Raw genomic sequence first — 20,427 nt, forward strand, 5'->3', positions numbered from 1 at the left:
GATCTTTAGTACATCTTTTCTCCATCCTACACTGGTATGATCTTTAGTACATCTTTTCACCATCCTACACTGGTATGATCTTTAGTACATCTTTTCTCCATCCTACACTGGTATGATCTTTAGTACATCTTTTCTCCATCCTACACTGGTATGATCTTTAGTACATCTTTTCTGTATCCTACACTGGTATGATCTTTAGTACATCTTTTCTGTATCCTACACTGGTATGATCTTTAGTACATCTTTTCTGTATCCTACACGTGTATGATCTTTAGTACATCTTTTCTGTATCCTACACTGGTATGATCTTTAGTCATTTCTTTAACCTGCACTTTTATGATCTTTAGTCTTTTCTTTATCCTACAATGGTGATATCTTTAGTTTGTTAATTCTTTAATCTACACTATGATCTTTAGTTCGTTTTTTTTAATCATTCTTTTGCATGATCTTTAGACAGTGGTTTCTTTATCCTACACTGGTATGATACACTTGTCATTTCTTCATAAACATTTTACTTTCTTAATGATGCAGAAATATATTGATTAAAAAAAACAACTGAACTAACAAATGTAATAAAGAGTTAAACTTAACTAAGTACTGTCTTTGAATATGATGTATACTGTAGTTCTAATCTTACCTTGTATCACCAGGACCATTATGGCTGCCTATACCGTGTGTTACACCGTTACACTGAGACAAATCCCAACTACAACAATTTTTCCTTCAAGAAACCTGTGGAAGTTGATGGTAAAGATGGCGGGAGTCTACAAGAAGATGAGAACATTTACGCCAACACCACATAATATCTACTGCTCTGCTTTCTAATGTGTATAGTAAAATATTAGAAATCTTTTGGACATTTGTTTTCAATTTATATTATTCAAAAGCAGGAATTTGAGTAAAAAAGTAATTTAATAAAATGAAATTAAAACTAAAACCTCTAATTTAAGTGTTTTAGCCAATATATCTTCTAAAATAATTAGCCAAAACGCATTTTATTAAGTATCTATTAGAAATGTTTCAATATGTATTCAAATATTGTAATAAATAACTTTATTTAATGTATACTTGTCATAAAATTTAAAAATGTTTCAAAATAAAGTCTTTTTTGTTTGCTGAATGTGTAGAAACTATTTGATAATGATTATTAATTGCAGTGTGAAAAAAAATATTATACTAGAAAAAATATTACTTTTCTTGCAAAGGGAGCTAACCAAATGAGAACGAACTCATATGCTAATCTTTTAATTTTAATACATATTTAAATTATAGTCTTATATTTATGGAAAACGTTAAATGGAAGTTTAAGAATAAGGATAGTGTTTAGAAGACGTGACTACATCTCCGAAAACGAAATCAAGTAAGAAGACACAGTGTTGTATAACTGCATGGCATTTAACAAAAGTGTGGTGGAAAAATGATGCAATTTGGATGGGTTTTTTTTTTAAATTATTTAAATTGTATTAATGTGTACAGATTGTTAATTCTTTGCTGTGTATATTTTACTTCCTTGTTAGGAGTTAAAAAATCTAAAATACAATATCAATTATAACACCTTTTAAGGTGTATAGTGGGAACAATCAGCCAACACTTATACCAGGAAGGGGATTACACATTACAGGGGAATATCCAGCAAGTATATACTATACTTAATGATAATGTTAACTGTTCGAAAAATATCATAATTTTGTATTTCAAATTTCAAGTTTCAAATTGCAATGCTTTGTTGCATTGAGTAAATTTAGAAGTTATTTCAACAGTATCTGCCAACCTAATTTACTGTAAACTTCTAACAATACTGCACTCAAATAGTAAAAATACATTTTAAGATTGGAGTTATGCAGTATATTTTATTCAAAACGTGTAGTTAAACGGCGGTGCTATGGCGAATGACTGTTATCACAAAAAACTCTACTTCACATTAGTCTCAAGAGCTCATTTCCGTCCCTGAAAAGTGCCTGGCACGCGTCAGCTTGGTATAGTGGGATCCTATCATATGTCCATCTCATACAAACAGGTCAGCTATACTTCACATGCACAATGGACCGCCATAGTAGAAAGAAATATATATATGAAACAGTTTTAGCTAAGCAGTTAGTTAGTTGCTTAATTAAAACAAACAAATGCTTTAATATTTATCTCTATCTTAGAGATTGTATTATAACTTTAAGGAAAATGCCCTCCAGCCCCCCCCCCCCCCCCAACACCCCTCGTCACCTATATAATATCACAATTTAGCACGCACCAGTCTATTCCCCTGATGACCCTTTAAAATGTCACATCCTTGAACAATCTTCTTGCACACAATTCAAACATGCACAAATGAAAATAATATTACATTAAAACAGGTAATTGCAATAGTTTTAAACATGTTTTCAATTGAAGCCATGTAAGTACATTCATAATATATATATATATATATATATATATATATATATATATATATATATATATATATATATTTATATATATACATCTATAATATAACGCTGCTGGTAGTGTGTCAGTCCTTCCTTCCTTCCTTCCTTCCTTCCGTCATCGCTATAGATTTTGGAACCATAAAAGTAAACATTCGCACCATGCTGTGCTTTTCAGTGCACCGCAGTGTCTTATTATAAGTATTAGAGTAGGGTTTGTTTATATAGCGGCATAGAGCTATTTTATAATTGCCACGGTTTTTACTCTTTCGCATAACGTCAAGAAAATATTAAATACACGCAAACTGCTAAAACGTATTAAAAAGATTAATGTCAAATATCATTTTCGTTTAGGTTCCCAGAAAAAGTGGATACATTTTAATAAGATAATAACAGTACGGTAGAAAAATCAAATTAATTTAACTCTTTTCTAATTTTGACAAAGGAGGTAATTTAAAAATACATTAAACTCACGCTAATAAAAAATGTAAATGCAAATATACGTTCGTCATAGAAGGAATTAGTGTTGCAATGATATAATTAGCAAAATGTGAATGCAAATTATTCGGATGTGTAAGAGGAAATTATTGTTAGAAAATTATAATTAGCATGGATTGATAAAAGGCAATCTTTTATTTATTTTATTCACTGAATGTAGGCCCTACTGTTTATTACTTATAATTTTTAATCAACTATTCAGCTCTATTATAGACGCGTCATCACGTTCATTAGGTGCGCAATGGTTTTAGTTATGAAACTCTATTGTAAATTTTTAAAATTTAAAGTACTGGAAAAAAATGCGTGAATCGATAAAGTGAAATATTTTATATATTATAGATACTGCCTATTATTTATACTGTTTTCTAATTATTATTCTATCTTTCGGGTTTTATAGGAGAGGCGTAGCGAGGGGGGGGGGGGCATATGTCCCCGGGTGCCGACCTTGGGGGGCGCCAAAGTGGGTTGTAAAAAATTTGCGAGGGGGGGGGGTGGTGGAAATCGAAGGTTTTAGGGCGGGGGGGGGGGGGGAAGGGGTGCAAATCGAAAGTTTTAGGGGGGTGCAAATCACCGGAAAGGGCGCGATTTGGCGCTACGGGCTAGACTGTGAGCAATATGCCTTTATGATTGCATTTAAATTGTGTTTATGTTATGAGTGTTGTGTTTGTTTTTTCGTTGTTTTTTTTTTTTTTTTTTTTTTTTTTTGCGTTCGTTTGTATTGTGTTTAGTTTTGTTCTGTTGGTACATTTAAAAAAGATTTACCGTGGCGGAGCACGGGATGTAGCTAGTATGTATATATGCAAATAGTATTAAATAATATACTTTAATTGAAACGTTATTAAGTTGTATTAAGGATGAGTGATACCACTTGAATTAAGTTTAACTAATATGAAATAATAATTATGAAGTTAAACAGTATATGCTAAAAGTAGTGTGTTATACTAAAACCTTTGTGAATTTATTTCCTGAATCATATAGACAGTTGTAATCTATAGCAAGGTAATGTCAATGTATTACTATTATTTTATTTGAATGAACGTTATTATTTAACCTTTAAAAACTCTTTCTGGTTGATCAATAACTCTAAACTTATTTTTGATATGTCTATTAATTTAGATATATTTAACATTTTATTGATTTAAAATTTAATCCTATCACAATGTTTCAATGTGTAAGTAATAACGAGTTATTTATTACTTGACGAGAAAATGGTGGATATTTAAAGTTGAAATACAATGTGGAATGTTGTTAGGCAAATTGCGAGTTCTTCGAGAATTTTATACAGACAAAATGAAGTTTAAGAAATATTCAAATAAATTCAACCCTACGTTATTGTTCGGTGGTATATAGTCAGTGAAACCAAACGAAATATCGACAAATCCATTTTTAAGGGCTTCAATGAAATATTTTTTATCTTTGCAGAATATTAAATGTCGGACTTTAATGTACCCTACCTAGACAAATTTAATGTTTTTATCTCTGCACCTTACGCATTACTAAAGCAAGCTTTTGCTTTATTCTTTTAACAATGAAATAACGTAGGTCTGTTATTTGTTAATGAATAAAGTTGATACTCGAAAACAGTGTATCTTCCAAACTTTTTCCCCGGGTGGGGGGAGGGGGGAACACTTAATATACTAGGTTGCGGGGGGGGGGGGAGTGGATTACATTGGTAAAAGTAAATATTTTCTATATAAATTCCATTTCGTTCAATGGAGAGAGGAGGGGGGGGGGGGTCGGTAGACTTTATGGGGTGGGAGGGAGGGGTGGTTCCAAAAAGAGATGCATGGAAGAAACTGCTCGAAAATCGGTTGTCTAAGTTTGTATCAGTTGATTTAAAAAAATGTTTTGCAAACGTATTTTTAATGGCAATGTTATTTGGAATTAAACAACCTGACTTATAAATAGGTTATGTTGGTCAAAACAATTAACAGACAATCACCAGCAGTAAACAGAGGACTATATATCATAAAGTGCTTGAAATACATTTTAGACAAGGATGCAAAGTTTCGGGGTGATGTGAGTAACCTAAATGGAAAGGTTTCTTTAAAGGCAAAATATTTACCTGTTCTCTGTATTGCCAAAGGTAAACAAACCATTTTTAAAAAATATTCATTGAGTGATATTTTCCAGCTATTTTTTCTTTTAATGTTTTTTTCTCCATTTAATTTGTTCTCAGTAAACGTAATGCTATAATACACATGTTCGTTCATGTTCAAAGTTATGATTGGGCCCCTTTCAGCTAATTGGACCTATGCAATTATTTAAAATGCAGTCGATTACTCAACAAAAAATGTGCTCTATTAAAACAATGTTTTTTTTTTCCCCATTCACAGTAATAAACCTCAAATAAAAACGATGAGAAAAGCTGCAATATTTCTATTAGCCATTTGTCATTTGATTTACAACGCAAATTCAGGTAACATAGTATGTAAGCCCTATATGACATTTTGTGTGAATCTACATAACTCCATTATAATTATAACATTAACTATCACTTGTTTAATTAAGTATGGATTTAAACTTCAAGTCACTGTTTACTAATTGTGAATTCACTTTGTATAAATGCAGGGTTTTCTCCATGCATCTCTTATAAGCATGTCCCCAACACCTTACCTGCGGACAACATTTTAAAAAAAATATAATTTATGTAGAAAAGCAATACTTAAACCAGTCTCCAGAAGACTATGCCCCCAACTCCAGCAATTTAAAGGGCTTACCCGAAGAAAAAGTTCTAAAATAAACCATGTTTGGAAGTTTTTATTTTTAAAAATCGGCTATCACACAAGTTAGTTAACCATCTAGTAAAATATACATCATCCATTGGGAATACATTACACAACACATATTATGTCGTTATTTTAATCAACCCTCATAATATGCAATATTTCTCCTGCATAGAAGCATTTGCGATGAATAGTACGCGACCAAAGAAATACATTTTCTGATTTTAAAAGTAATTTTAAGTAATTAAAAGATCTTATGATTTTAGCGATTGTTTGAACTATCTTTGTTGAAATCCATTGTGAATGTTATATATGTATTTTGCATTGTTTTATTATTTCTAATTAGAGATTGCTTAAAAACATTTTAAATGTGCGTTAAGCTATGGTTAAAAGTAAACTGCATGGTACTTAAAACTTAAACGTACTAAGCAAAAAAATAAATAAAATAGAATGAATTGAGTCTATCTGGAATTTTGGATAAATACTGACCTAATATTAACACTTTATGTTATTTTCAGCCTTTATTTTGTAGTATAAAAATTGGAATTGTTCTATGCTTATTTATTATATTGAAGTTACTGTACACGTTTTGAATTGTACAGTTGTATTTTTCGCACATTTTATAATGTAATGAAGTCGTGTATCGTGTTATTATTTTACTAACTTTAGAATGTGACAATGGTAAATTTGGAGCTACATGCAATAGTACATGCAGTCTAAATTGTGCAGAACAATTGTGCGACGCAGTCAGTGGAAAATGTAAAGAATGCCCACCAGGAAAAATGGGAGATTACTGTGATAAGAGTAAGTAGATCTTTTTTTCCCTTGCCAACTGAAGCGTACAATATCGATTATTACGTTATGTTTATGTGGAGCGTTTCGTTTCTTACTCCCAAATGCTAAAGAATGGGGCTTTTTTTGTTGCAATTATCAGATTAGTCTAGTTATTTCATGTTACATTATTGATAACAGAAAAAGTATTGTCAAAATTGCGGAAAAAAGAAAACATGCTCACGGGTAAGTACATATCTTCTGAAATTACGATATCTTTAAGAACAAAATATTTTTGAACAAATTGCTATATTTACATTTTTGTTGAATCGTCCCACTTATGTGACACTAGCAAGAAAAAAAAATGTTTTTTTTTCAAATTATTTGTTATTATTAAATTATAGTTCCCTGTTGACATTTGAGTGTTAAATACTTTTTATATATATTCAAATGACATGGACATATTTTAAAAATTATATATTATTGTTTGTGAATATTTACATCGCTATTTCCCAGGTATCAGAATTACTCCAACTCAAGTGCTTAATGTGTGATTATTCTTGATTATGTTAATTTACCTCGGTGCTGTGAATTTTCCAACTAAATAATGCTTCAATTTTATAAGACGACGATAATAACAATGGTCATGATTTAGATTACTAAAATTCTGACTACAATTGCAAATACTGTTTAACAGGATGTTCAAGATACATAAAGCAGAAAAGATGCGTGAGAAATGCACTATTGCCGTCCCAAAATGTCATTCTGTTCCAAAGTGTCTATCTTACCAGTTTTACTATTCTAATTTTTACAACGCTTACTAAGAGATTGCTAGTGTTAGATGGTTACCTGTTCAGATGATGTGCTTTCGTGGATGCGAGTCATGTACATTCAATATAGTTTCCGGAGACGGACTCGGGCTATAGAAATAAGATATATTTAGTCTTCAAATTGCGTACACAAAACATACACATTGTCAAGGTTCGTGAAAGGTTCATCAACTTGATCAATCCTTCTAAGATTTGCTTAGCAATGTCAAGCTAAACACTCATATGATATGGACACGTAGCATGATCAAGCAATTTTTCTATGACTATCCTGAAGGGCACAGTATTAGGGTGGGAGGGGGGTAGAGAATAACAAAAGAAAAGACGGTTGACTGTTAAATTTTTAAACACTGATACATTGTGATAATTATGCTTTTAGTCAAATTGAAACATCTAATTTGAAACACCATTAATTGTATCATATACTTGGTAGTAGTATTTAAAAACGTGTTTAATTTCTATGGTCTCATTAGTCTCATATTATCTAACATATAAGCCATAAATGATGTAACCATGTTTTTATATACAATATTCAGAAAGCGATTGGGATACTTACGGGCTTAACTGTAGTAAAGGGTGCTCAAGACAATGTAAACCTATAACTGGCAGCTGCTTTTCATGTAACGGTGGCTTCAGTCAAACTCATTGCATCACTCGATTGAAACCAGTACAAAGTGTTGATACCCTCTTTTTGGTTTATGAAAAATAACATACAAGATGCTGCTGCGCTGAATATTTTGGATGTGTTAATTTTTATATTATTTTTTTAATGAATGATAAAATACTGATGTGTATTAATAAAATAAAGAATAGGAATTTGAAACGCTATGTTTTGAAATTTAGTTCCAATAAGTATTATTATTAAAAACGTAAAAATAATAAGATAAAAACGTTTCATATATAAAAGGAAACATATTTATCTTAATTTCTTTGTAACCTTTGTTGAAAAAAAAATTCCTCAGATTTTATTTGTAGGGTAATACTAAACAATTAGTTTACTTTTCTTAGTTAAAAGCTTACTTCTTTTTAAAGCAGCTTAAATTATTTTTTGCTGTACATTTTAAACCAATTAAGTAATTCAAACTTTTATTGATTTATGTGAAAGAGGTCATCCATAAATGACGTCCTGCTTTTTTTGACGATTTTTACCTCCCCCCTCCCCTCCGTCACACATCGTCACAAAAAGCCAGACCCCCCCCCCCCAAATGACGTCACATCTCAGCCTACAACCCCCCTCAAAATTTGCAGTTAAATATTTTTTTAAACATCGATATTTTTCCAAAATTTTGTCTGAACTCTGTCAACATAGAATCTTTTAATCAATTCCTATTACAATATATTAAAACAGTTTTCTAAAACGCTAAATAACGTCTAAAATTAGTTTTCTAACATTGCTTTTTATAATTCAAAAGTGTGGCGTCGCCCCATCTGAACCCTTCCCCCTCATCACACACCGTCACAAAATTACGGACTTCTCCCCCCCCCCCCCCCTACGAGTGTGACTGCATTTATGGACGACCCCAAAAGCTTAGTTAATTATAAAAATGTGAGTTAGTTACTACCTTAAAATAAAACAGGTATTTATAAATAAACATTTGCAGACTTGTTGTATAAACACTCTAAAAATAGAATTATGTAATTTATATCCAAAAATGAATGTCCTATTTATAAGGATATATAAATGTCATACACCAGCTAAACAATCCCAACACATTTTTATACATTATTGATAAAATATTTACTTTTCTTTAACAAAACATATATTTAGGCAAAAAAGTAAAAAGCATAAAACGTTTCCGAAAACCAATGCAACAGCGTACAACAGTTAAACACGAAAACAACAGCAGCTACCCTTGCAGTCAGAGTTGTTCAGATCAACTTTGCGATCCAATAACTGGCCATTGTAAAGTATGTCCGCCTGGGAAACAAGGAGCTCACTGCGAGAAAGGTAGATTATAAAAGTTCTTACATTTCTTAGCAAATGAATGTTGCCTTATTTGGCGCACCCCTTACCGAAAGTTTCTAATTCATACGTGAAATTTTTACTAGATAAAAATCATTTATTTATGAAAATTTAATTATTATTAAACTGATAATAAATTGAATTGATTATAGCTTTCTAGACGATTATTTTTCATTATCTGTTTTCTTAAAAAGTGTGTCTCAATTTTTAAAGTTTAGCATTCCAAATTTTTCGACTTTTTATAAATCAATCATAAGTAATAAAACAAAAATTAATATGAAAAACTCTTAGTTAAACCCATAAATAGTTTATCTATGATGCAAAGATAATTCAAAATAAATCTTTCACATTGTTTAGAATATTGCAAAGGTTATAAATGTTTTTCCTTAATGGCACCTGCGTGGCAGCATTCTGAAGTAAACTAAATTCTATCCAGTCGAATAATAACACGGTAGTAATCGCTTCACGTAAAGTCATAAATAAACTTAACGCTAACGCTGACATAGCAAACAACTCATTGAAGCTGTCATTTTAGTATATGGTGAATCTTATGCATATATCCTTTCTGTGCATAATATTGTGTTTTAAAATGTATGTGTCTTTGTAAAAAAATGAATTTTTAAGAAGAAAAATAATTACTATTATTTTTGTGGTAATATGAAGTAAAATCATCTACACTTCTTTATTTCTGCGTCCCTAAATATTAAAGGGTTACACCATTGTATTATAAATATTTTAGTATAGCAAAATATTCCTACTAAATACTTAAGTATGAAAAAACACTGTGTCCAAGCGATACTTATGGAATGAAATGCAATAAAGCCTCTGGTTGTCAGAATGGTACACATTAACTCTGTCATCTAATAAAAGGACAGCGTAAAACATGTAGATTTAGAACTGGAATAATGGGAGATTACTTTGACAAAGATAGAAAGTTATAATATTTAATGATCGCTGAATGAGTAAGCTTATATTATCTTTCTTTCTTAAATTTAAAGTAGAATTTCATTTATAAAGTATTGACTTTTTGCAAACAGTTTGCACGCACTGTTTCTCGTTGTTGAACATCTATCAAATTTTTTATATTTTGCTCATTTGTTTTCAAAACATAATGTAGACTGCAGTATGTACAGATACGGATTAAACTGTAGGCAAATGTGTTCAAGTCGATGCAAAGATTCTAAATGTAACCCAGTAAATGGTACCTGCTTGTCATGTAATGCTGGCTACACGGGAGCTGATTGCCTCACTCGTGAGTAATGTTTGATATACAAGTCCACTAATGTAAATGTGAAAAGAAATTTAAATAGTGCAAGTTAATGAGCACAGCCTCTACGCTGATAAAATTAGAACACCTTACTTGTACCAGCACCTCGAGAATATTTTAAAACGAAATGTATTGATATGGTTTCCGATTATTGTTTATATGAGTACAATTACTTTTTTTTTTACTTATCCACTCTGAATGAATTTTAAAATGTTGCATACTTTTATTCTTTAAAATTATTGCACAATAGTTTTGTAAGGATTTTAGTTTTATCACACAAATAGCATCAAGAGTGATTGTCGATATTGTGTGACCCACTCCTATTGCTCACACAAACACACACAAACACACACACACACACATGAACACACGCACACGCACACGCACACATACACACAGAGGCGTAGCGAGGGGGGGGGCGGAGGTGCGGACCGCACCGGGCTACACCATTTACGGGGTGACACCAATGCAAAAAATAGCAAGATATATAGAGAAAAATGATTAATTCGAGTGTTAAATAGTCTTTTAAGAGGTGCAGCCAATCGAAAGTTTGAGGAAGGGTGCAAATCAAAAGTTTGAGGAGGGGGGGGGGGGTTGCAAATCGAAAATTGAAAGTTTTGTCCCCGGGAAGGGTCGCTACGTCTCTGGGGGGTGACACCATTAAGTGCCGCACCGGGTAACACCCGACGTCGCTACGCCACTGCATACAAACACTCTCGCTCTCTCAATATATCTATAATATAAGAGGCTAGGTATTTTTCTATAGTTGCCACAGTTTTACCCTTTCGCATAACGTTAAGAAAATATTAAATACACGAAAATTGCTAAAACATATTAAACTGATCAACGTCAAATAGCATTTTAGTTTTGATTCCTAGAAAAAGTGGATATATTTTAATAATTTGTAATTTTGTCAAGGGATGTTATTTAAAAATAAACCAACTCACTCTAATTAATAAAATAAGAATGCAAAATCTCCAGATGTGTAAAAGGACATTATTGTTGGAATATTATAATTAGCATGGATTGAAAAAAAAAATGCTATCTTTTATTTACTTTATTCACTGAACGTACTGTTTACTAATTATAATTTTTAATCAACTATTTCGCACTATCATACTGGCGTCAACACGTTCATTAGGTGCGCAATGGTTTTAGTCATGAAACTCTACTGTAATTTTTTAAATTTAAAGTACTTAAAAAATGCATAAATTGATAAAGTGCAATAATGTAGGTAACACACGGACAATTTAAATACTGCTTTTTATTTATTATATGCACTGAACGTATTGTTTACTAATTATTATTCTATCTTTCGGTTTGCGTTTACTGAATCAGGCGCGTCCGACGGCGCTCGGACAGGATGCGATTTTGCGCCACGGGCTAGACTGTGAGCACTATGAATTTATTTTTGCATTTAAGTTGTGTTTATGTTATGAGTGTTAAGTTTGTTTTTTCGTTTGTGTTTTTTTTTTGCGTTTGCATTTGTGTTTGCATTGTGTTCGTGTTTTCATTTGTGTTTTTATTTGCGTTTGTTTTTACTTTCTCGTACATACGAAGTATAGAGTGAGTCTTGTAATCGTGCAAAAAAAAAAATCCAGATTTTTACAAATCTCGACGTTTTACATCTCACTGATACGGAATAACATAATTTTGCAATCTTGTCCGTATGTCTGGGTGTCTGTCTGTGTGTCTGTGTGTGTGTGTAAACACGATAACTTGAGTACCGTTACAGATAGGTTGATGAAATTTCATATATAAGTATTTTATCAAAATCGTAGATCCGTATCAACTTTTGAGCGATTTCCGATAACCGGAAGTGGTACTTTTTCTACTTTGAATTTTTCAAAAGCCTATAACTTGAGCACTATTTCAGATAGATAAATGAAATTTCACATGTAAGTAAAAGATCTAATTCTCTATTCTCTGTCAAATTTTGAGTAATTTCCGTTGACCGTAAGTACTAATTTACGCTATTTCCGATTTCTCAAAAAACGCATGCAAATTTATAAAGTAATAATAATATTGCGCACTATTATGCACTTTTTTATTTGGCGTTCACTTTTTGTGCAATTTTTTTTGTCTACGATATATATATATATATATATATATATATATATATATATATATATATATATATATATATATATATATATATATATATATATACATATATATCGCGGAAATTGAGTACTATAAATAGGAAACAATGATTTTTGCTTTTATAGTTATATGAAACAACGAATTAATTAACATTTTAAGTCAAATTTCTTGTCATTGAATTTTTACCTGCATACAAAATAGAAATCGAAAATTCCGTAAAGAACTACTTTCGTTCTCCGGAAATTAGTCAAAATTCGACAGATTTAAGATGATAAGATTGTATACCTATTTTTGAAATTTCGATCATCTAAATGAAATTGTAGGCCGACTTGCGATCAGTATTTTAGAAACCGGAGCTACAACTATCGGAGGTCACTGAAAAATTTTAAATAAATTTAAGTATAAGATCCGACACTTATATATCAAATGTTTTCTACCTAAGTGCAACATAACTTAAAGTTTTCACACAAAAATTTATATATATATATATATATATATATATATATATATATATATATATATATATATATATATATATATATATATATATATATATATATATATATATATATATATATGGTGACAGGACAAATGATCTCAGGACAAATGATCTCAATGACAAATGATCTCACGGACAAAGTTACCAGGACAAAATATATCAGGACAAAAGATACCATGGACAAATGATCTCAGACAAAATATCTCAGACAAAATATCCCACAGCAAAATTTCAAAAGTGTATTGGATACTTTTAGTTGATCTGAACAGTTTTTTTATTGACTGTCATATGGTTTTGTTTACTATGTTTAATATTGTTTATAGGCCTATAAAATATAATAATTGTAAGAAATGTTTGCCGTATAAATTTGCCATATTGTACTAAGCATTTTAAAATTGAGATTACTAATAAAGAATGCGAAGATTTGTTTCGAAATACAGCGTAGGTTGGCTTGACAAACATGAGGCAATCCTACCACGTCAGGTGGACGAAACTAGATCAAAGGGAACGAAATAATAATAAAGACACACCTTCGTATCAAGGTGGCAGCCAGCTTTGATGACAGAGACATGCCTTATTGGAAAGACAACCGCCCTCCATGGGCAATACAACTAGCATCCAATGTCAATTGTTATGCGTCGGTCACACCTTAGTGATCAGGTGACAAATGCTTATTTAAACGACGGTGGTCATCGCGGAGCGAAGTTTTTCATGGTGTGCATGCTAACAAAGAAGTATTAGTGGTGATTACTCAGCTAAGGCCTCTTTCGTTACCTCGCATTAGGGCATTAGTTTCTAATGAATTTCTGTTTATAAAAGCCATAAGTAGAGCAGCAGGCAAAGAAATTTGGAAGTGTCAAGTAAGAACATGTAGGCTACAGCGAAAGTTCACACAATACATGATCACATAGTATTGGAAATGTGTGATCATAACGATGTACCTGCCAGCAAAGTAACGAAAACTTTATTTTTGTGTTGATGATGCAGTAAAAACAACAGTTTTAAGTTAAGAACCTGAAGACCCATTCACATTTGTTTGTTAAGTTTAACAAATTCATTTTATAACAATCAATTATTATGCGTAAAAAGAGTAAACAAAACCATATTGACAATCAAAAAGTTCAAATTAACTTAAAATCATCGTTCATATCATTAAAATTTTGCTGTGAGATATTTTGTCTGAGATATTTTGTCTGAGATCATTTGTCCATGCTATCATTTGTCCTGATATATTTTGTCCTGGTATCTTTTGTCCGTGAGATCATTTGTCCATGAGATCATTTGTCCTGAGATCATTTGTCTGAGATATTTTGTCTGAGATAATTTGTCCTGAGATCATTTGTCATGGAACCATATATAGTTAAGATGGTGGTGTTATTATAACAATCTTTAATAATACACAAATACATACATTCATTTTGACAAACATAATTAAAACAAGTTATGCAGGTCTACTTTTGCAAATATTACAAATTTTAGAACCGAATGAAAACAGACACAGATTTTCACCAGTTATCCTAAAAATCATTACGCAGACATTGTACACATTCTTTATATATGTCCATCTAAGATGTCAAATGTGTGAATATTGAAAAAAACATTTCTAATAACAGCGTGTTCAAACGGTAGTTACGGAAATAACTGCAGCAGTGAGTGTAGTCAGAATTGTGCAAATCAACTTTGTTATCCAGACAATGGAAGATGTATATCGTGTCCTTATGGACAAAAAGGAGAGTTCTGCGAACAAAGTAGGTTTTAACCGTTTTCAATCATTATTCCTAGAGTCGTTTATATTGTACTGACACACTTTTCTAGGTTATCCACTCCTGAATTTCGACACTTTACAAAGTTAATATATTAAAAAAAACAGAATACTTTTTTGACAAATACAGAATTTCATTTTGTCAAATCAGTTTGCATTATTTCTAAAATTGTATGCTTTCTAAATATGCATTATACAGATTGCTCTCAGAACACTTACGGAAGAAGCTGTAAAGAAAAGTGTTCAATATTCTGCAAGGATTTTAAATGTGACCCAGTAGATGGTCGCTGTCTGGCTTGTCGTGAAGGCTATATGGGAGCTAATTGCCTCACTCGTGAGTAGCTTGTTTGTCAACAATATGAATCATAACCGGTCGAATGTATTGTGAAGTATGAAAAACAACACACTCTTCACTGTACAATATCCTACGTACACACAATTTGAGAATGTCACACAATTATAAATCAATTAAAATAAACACAAAATCTATCGAACTTTTCTCAATTGAGATTCTTTTTTAATATAGATCTATTAATATTTTTTTAATGAAAGGATTTAGACATGCATACTCAGTGTAAATATAGATAATGGTTATAAGACGTCAAAAACCAAAGAAAAACTAACATTTCACAGTTTGATTTTGTACTCAAATTTAATACTTTTTCTTACACCACCTGTGTTTAAAAAAATCTTAATGATTAAATAATTTTAAATTAAAAATAATAGTTTCGCTGTCTGTGTAATTATCTGTCTATGTATCTGACAAGAACGCTATAGAGAAAACATAAGCAAAATAAAAACATGCATCAAATATATCAAATATATCAAATATATTCTACCTAAGTGCAACATAACTTAAGTTAAAATGTTCACAAAAAATGTTGCGGGTGTATAAATGTACTCTGTGTATATATATATATATATATATATATATATATATTTATATATATATATATATATATATATATATATATATATATAAATTTATATATACATATATATATATATATATATATATATACATACATATGGATATATATTGTTAAAATAGTGCTGTTTTAAAAACAATCTGTAATAATCCACACATACACACATTCATTTTGACAAACATAATTAAAACAATTTAAGTAGGTCTACTTTTGCAAATATTATAAAGGGGTTATTCATAAATGACGTCACACTCGTAGGGGGAGGGGGGGGGTCCTTAATTTTGTGACGATGTGTGATGACGGGGAGGGAAGGGGGTTCAGATGTTGCGACGTCACATTTTTGCATTATAAAAAAGCAATGTTAGAAAGTGAGTTTTAGATGTTATTTCGCGTTTTAGATAACTGTTTTAATAAATTGTAATAGTTTAGACAAGATTTTGGAAAAATATCGATGTTTTAAAAAAAATTCAACTGCAATTTTGAGGGGGGTTTTAGGTTGAGGTGTGACGTCATTTAGGGGGGGGGGGAGTCTGGCTTTTTGTGACGACGTGTGACGGAGGGTAGGGGGGGGGGGAGGTAAAAATCGTCGAAAAAAGCGTGACGTCATTTATGGATGATCCCAAACTTTAGAACCCCATGACAACAGACACGAATTTTCACAAGCTATCCTAAAAATCATTACGCAGACATTATACATATTCTTTATATTTGTTCATCTAAAATGTCAAATCGTTAATATTGAAAAAAAAGCTTTTCTAATGACAGGGTGTTCAAACGGTAGTTACGGAATTAACTGCAGTAGTGAGTGTAGTCAGAATTGTGCAAATCAACTTTGTTATCCAGACAATGGAAGATGTATGTCGTGTCCATATGGACAAAAAGGAGAGTTCTGCGAACAAAGTAGGTTTTAACCGTTTTCAATCATTATTCCTAGAGTCGTTTATATTGTACTGACACACTTTTCTAGGTTATCCACTCCTGAATTTCGACACTTTACAAAGTTAATATATTAAAAAAAACAGAATACTTTTTTGACAAATACAGAATTTCATTTTGTCAAATCAGTTTGCATTATTTCTAAAATTGTATGCTTTCTAAGTATGCATTATACAGATTGCTCTCAGAACACTTACGGAAGAAGCTGTAAAGAAAAGTGTTCAATATTCTGCAAGGATTTTAAATGTGACCCAGTAGATGGTCGCTGTCTGGCTTGTCGTGAAGGCTATATGGGAGCTAATTGCCTCACTCGTGAGTAGCTTGTTTGTCAACAATATGAATCATTACCGGTCGAATGTATTGTGATGTATGAAAAACAACACACTCTTCACTGTACAATATCCTACGTACACACAATTTGAGAATGTCACACAATTATAAATCAATTAAAATAAACACAAAATCTATCGAACTTTTCTCAATTGAGATTCATTTTTTTAATGTAGATCTATTAGTATTTTTTACTGAAAGGGCTTAGACATGCATACTCAGTGTAAATATAGATAATGATTATAAGACGTGAAATACCAAAGAAAAACAAACATTATACAGTTTGATTTTGTATTCAAATTTAATACGTTTTTTCTTACACCACCTGTTTAAAAAAATAATCTTATTTATTGAATAATTTTAAAAAATGTAATATCACACGAAGAAGCAGTCATGAAATCAGTGGTGTACCGTAAATGCTACCACGTTTGAGTTTTTGTCTACCCTGTTGATATTATGCAATTGTGAATATGGATTTTATTCAAAAACTGTAATCTTATTGTCCTCATGTTTCTTCACATTGAGAGTTGCGTGGTTAATACGTAGATAAGACCAACATACTTTTCTGTAATTTACCTGAGAGACAGATTAGGTATTTTTTCTATAATAAAAATAACTTAATTCACTTGCGTTGTTATATATTTTTACTTAATTTTTTTTTATATTTTTACTTTACAAGCCTGCAATGGCTATCACTATGGAGGAGGTTGCATTACACTATGTTCTGTTGACTGCAGACATTCAAAATGTAACATTACCAATGGTTATTGTTTACAATGTCAAATTGGTTTTCAATGTCACTTGAAGCATACAGCTTTTGTGTCTTCAATTTTTAAATTGATGTTATTCTTAAGAAACGTTTTTAATTATATTTGTGATTGATGAAAATTAATTTTAGTTGTGTTAAGTTAAAAACAGTTATTATAACTGTAATAATAAACAACAAAATCTGTTATGCATTACATTATATTCAACCCATTTTGTTAGAGTGCGATGCAAAACGTCATGGTCAAGACTGTCACGAAACATGCAGCAGTTTGTGTTTACATCAATTGTGTGACCACGTGACAGGAGACTGTAACAGCTGTGTGGCAGGGAAAGTTGGGGTCAAGTGTACTGAAGGTGAAATGTTTTCTGAAGAAAAAAAACTTTTGCGTATTATCTCTATCTAGCACATTTAGGTAGCTTGATGTTTCCTTTTTCGAATTTGACTGGCTTGATTTAAATATATCATAGACTGTCCTGGTAGAGCCTATGGACTAAATTGTAAGGGCAGATGTTCAGAGAACTGTGCGGTAGATGGCAGATGTGACCCAGCTAACGGGACGTGTTTACATGGTTGTGTTGCTGGCTATCAAGGAGATAATTGTAGTCAAAGTAAGGTAATTTGATATTGATAAACCTACTTTTTGAACACGTACATATTTTGACTTGAACTAGTTTACTTGTTCACTAAATTATTTGACTTTAATGTGCTCATTGCTAGATATCGGTTTTACATTTATGCCTTTGACGTTATACTGTAATCTCTAAATATTAAATGTCTTCCATTCTTAGCTAAAAATATAATAAAAATATTTTTTTTGTAGCTTGTATAGAAGGCTATTACGGCCAGAATTGTGCTCAATCTTGTAGCAGCTGGTGTTTAAAGCAGTTGTGTAACCACGTGACAGGAGAATGTCACGTATGTGTGGAAGGGAAAGCTGGGCCTAAATGCACTTATGGTACTCTTATACTGTACTTCATAGACTCGACCTTTTGACACATAGTCAATTTCGAACATTTCTAAAGATTGAACACTATTTATTAACGAACAAAGCTAGACTGTGTAAAGTTTGTTATGTACAGCTTATTTTAAACTTATTTCTTCTAAGGCAATGTTTTAATTGTAGGTGTTTATTCAATTAAGCCTGTATACTCACTTTCGATACAAATTATGTTTAATCCCTGCCATTTCTTCCACAGACCAAGGACATTCAGCCATCAAGTTGAAGTACATTGGCACTGGTGTTGGAATAGGAGTAGCTACATCCTCTTTTGTTTTTCTACTGGTCATCACAGTCGTTTATTTTCTTAAAAGGGTGAAGTGCATTGGAAATAAAACTACAAATAATGACAGCTCAATAGAGAAAAAGGAAAAGGGTAATACAAATTAAATTAACAAATATATGAAAAACAAAATGAATGCAAATTGTTGTATGCATATTAATTACAATATATATGTTATATGGCCTACCTATTTACACAATGCAGGTAAAGCTTTTTTTAAAATATTTTACTAAGTTACATGTTATTATTTATACAGCTTGTGATTATAATCTGTAAACGAAATGTGTAAATACACTCTCTCTCTCTCTCTCTCTCTCTCTCTCTCTCTATATATATATATATATATATATATATATATATATATATATATATATATATATATATATATATATATATAATAGCTCTTTACTGTCTATTTGTTTGAAATTTCTAAATACACAATTGGCATATCTAGGTCTATACCTACAAACCACAGCTAGTTAACAATCATCTGCTGTAAATATTTTTTTACCCACACATTCAACAGCGGAAACGGTTAATCTTAAGGACGTGAAGATCGTCGAGTCAGTTACTACTGAACAAGATTCCGCAGATGTTTATCACAATGAAATTACGAATATGTATGACGTCATAGGCTCACGTGGATTTGAAAAGCAGCACTCTTCAGATTATATGAAATATTAGCTTAAATTCACTTTAATAATTTAATGAGATCCAACCGTACCTGAACAGATGCAGCATTGATGTAGTCCCCTATGTCGATGTAGTCGGGGTGTAACAGTGGTCGGTACATCTCATCTGTGGTAGAGAGACGTGCAGAGGTTAGTACTATGTGTGTGTGGGGGGGGGTGTACTAGTCATGTAATATATATAATTTAGATGAAACACCTGCCGCAGTATTGCATTAGAGAAGCTGTTATAGCACTTCATTTTTAAAATTTACTCCAAATAATTTACAAATTAACCTATACATTTAAACCAACATTACATATTACACTACATGTTAAATATTTCATCGCAACAACAAAATACACATTTTAAAATCCTAATCTTGCAGAAAAATTAGTCAGATTAAGATTTAAGTCAACTGACAGCCTTAGAAACCATAACAACACACATATGCTACATAAGTTCCTTCAATAAAAAAAAAACTATTTCATTTAGGATTAACTAAGCCTAGCAAATTTTGACCATTATTTGTTAGATTAGTCAGCAACTTAATAGAATAAGTTTGTGATAATGAATACAACGGTTTATGTTTTGATTTATTCAAATAATCTATGATTTATATATACTTTTGTATAATTTATTCGTCACTGATAATATAACTTTTTTTGTAAAATTATTTTC

General features: G+C 31.3%; 1 protein-coding gene across 1 annotated transcript; it reads left to right on the forward strand.

Moving 5' to 3' along the window:
- Positions 1-10,357: 10,357 nt before the first annotated feature.
- On the forward strand, positions 10,358-19,761 carry LOC131951609 (cell death abnormality protein 1-like). The gene is made up of 5 exons (XM_059313941.1): positions 10,358-10,454; positions 18,265-18,405; positions 18,618-18,752; positions 18,994-19,170; positions 19,604-19,761. Exons 1-5 carry the CDS (start codon positions 10,358-10,360, stop codon positions 19,759-19,761), a joined length of 708 nt encoding a protein of 235 aa, XP_059169924.1.
- Positions 19,762-20,427: the final 666 nt, after the last annotated feature.

This window comes from Physella acuta, unplaced genomic scaffold (genome assembly GCF_028476545.2).
Source record: "Physella acuta isolate Inbredline_101_S28 unplaced genomic scaffold, ASM2847654v3 ptg000816l, whole genome shotgun sequence".
NCBI lineage: Eukaryota > Metazoa > Mollusca > Gastropoda > Physidae > Physella > Physella acuta.

Coding starts and splice junctions, on each gene's coding strand:
- LOC131951609 (XM_059313941.1), top strand. CDS start 10,358: ATGTGTTCAAGTCGATGCAAAGATTCTAAATGTAACCCAGTAAATGGT. Junction 18,753..18,993: donor TGGGCCTAAATGCACTTATG/GTACTCTTATAC, acceptor TTTCTTCCACAG/ACCAAGGACATTCAGCCATC. Junction 19,171..19,603: donor AATAGAGAAAAAGGAAAAGG/GTAATACAAATT, acceptor CACATTCAACAG/CGGAAACGGTTAATCTTAAG.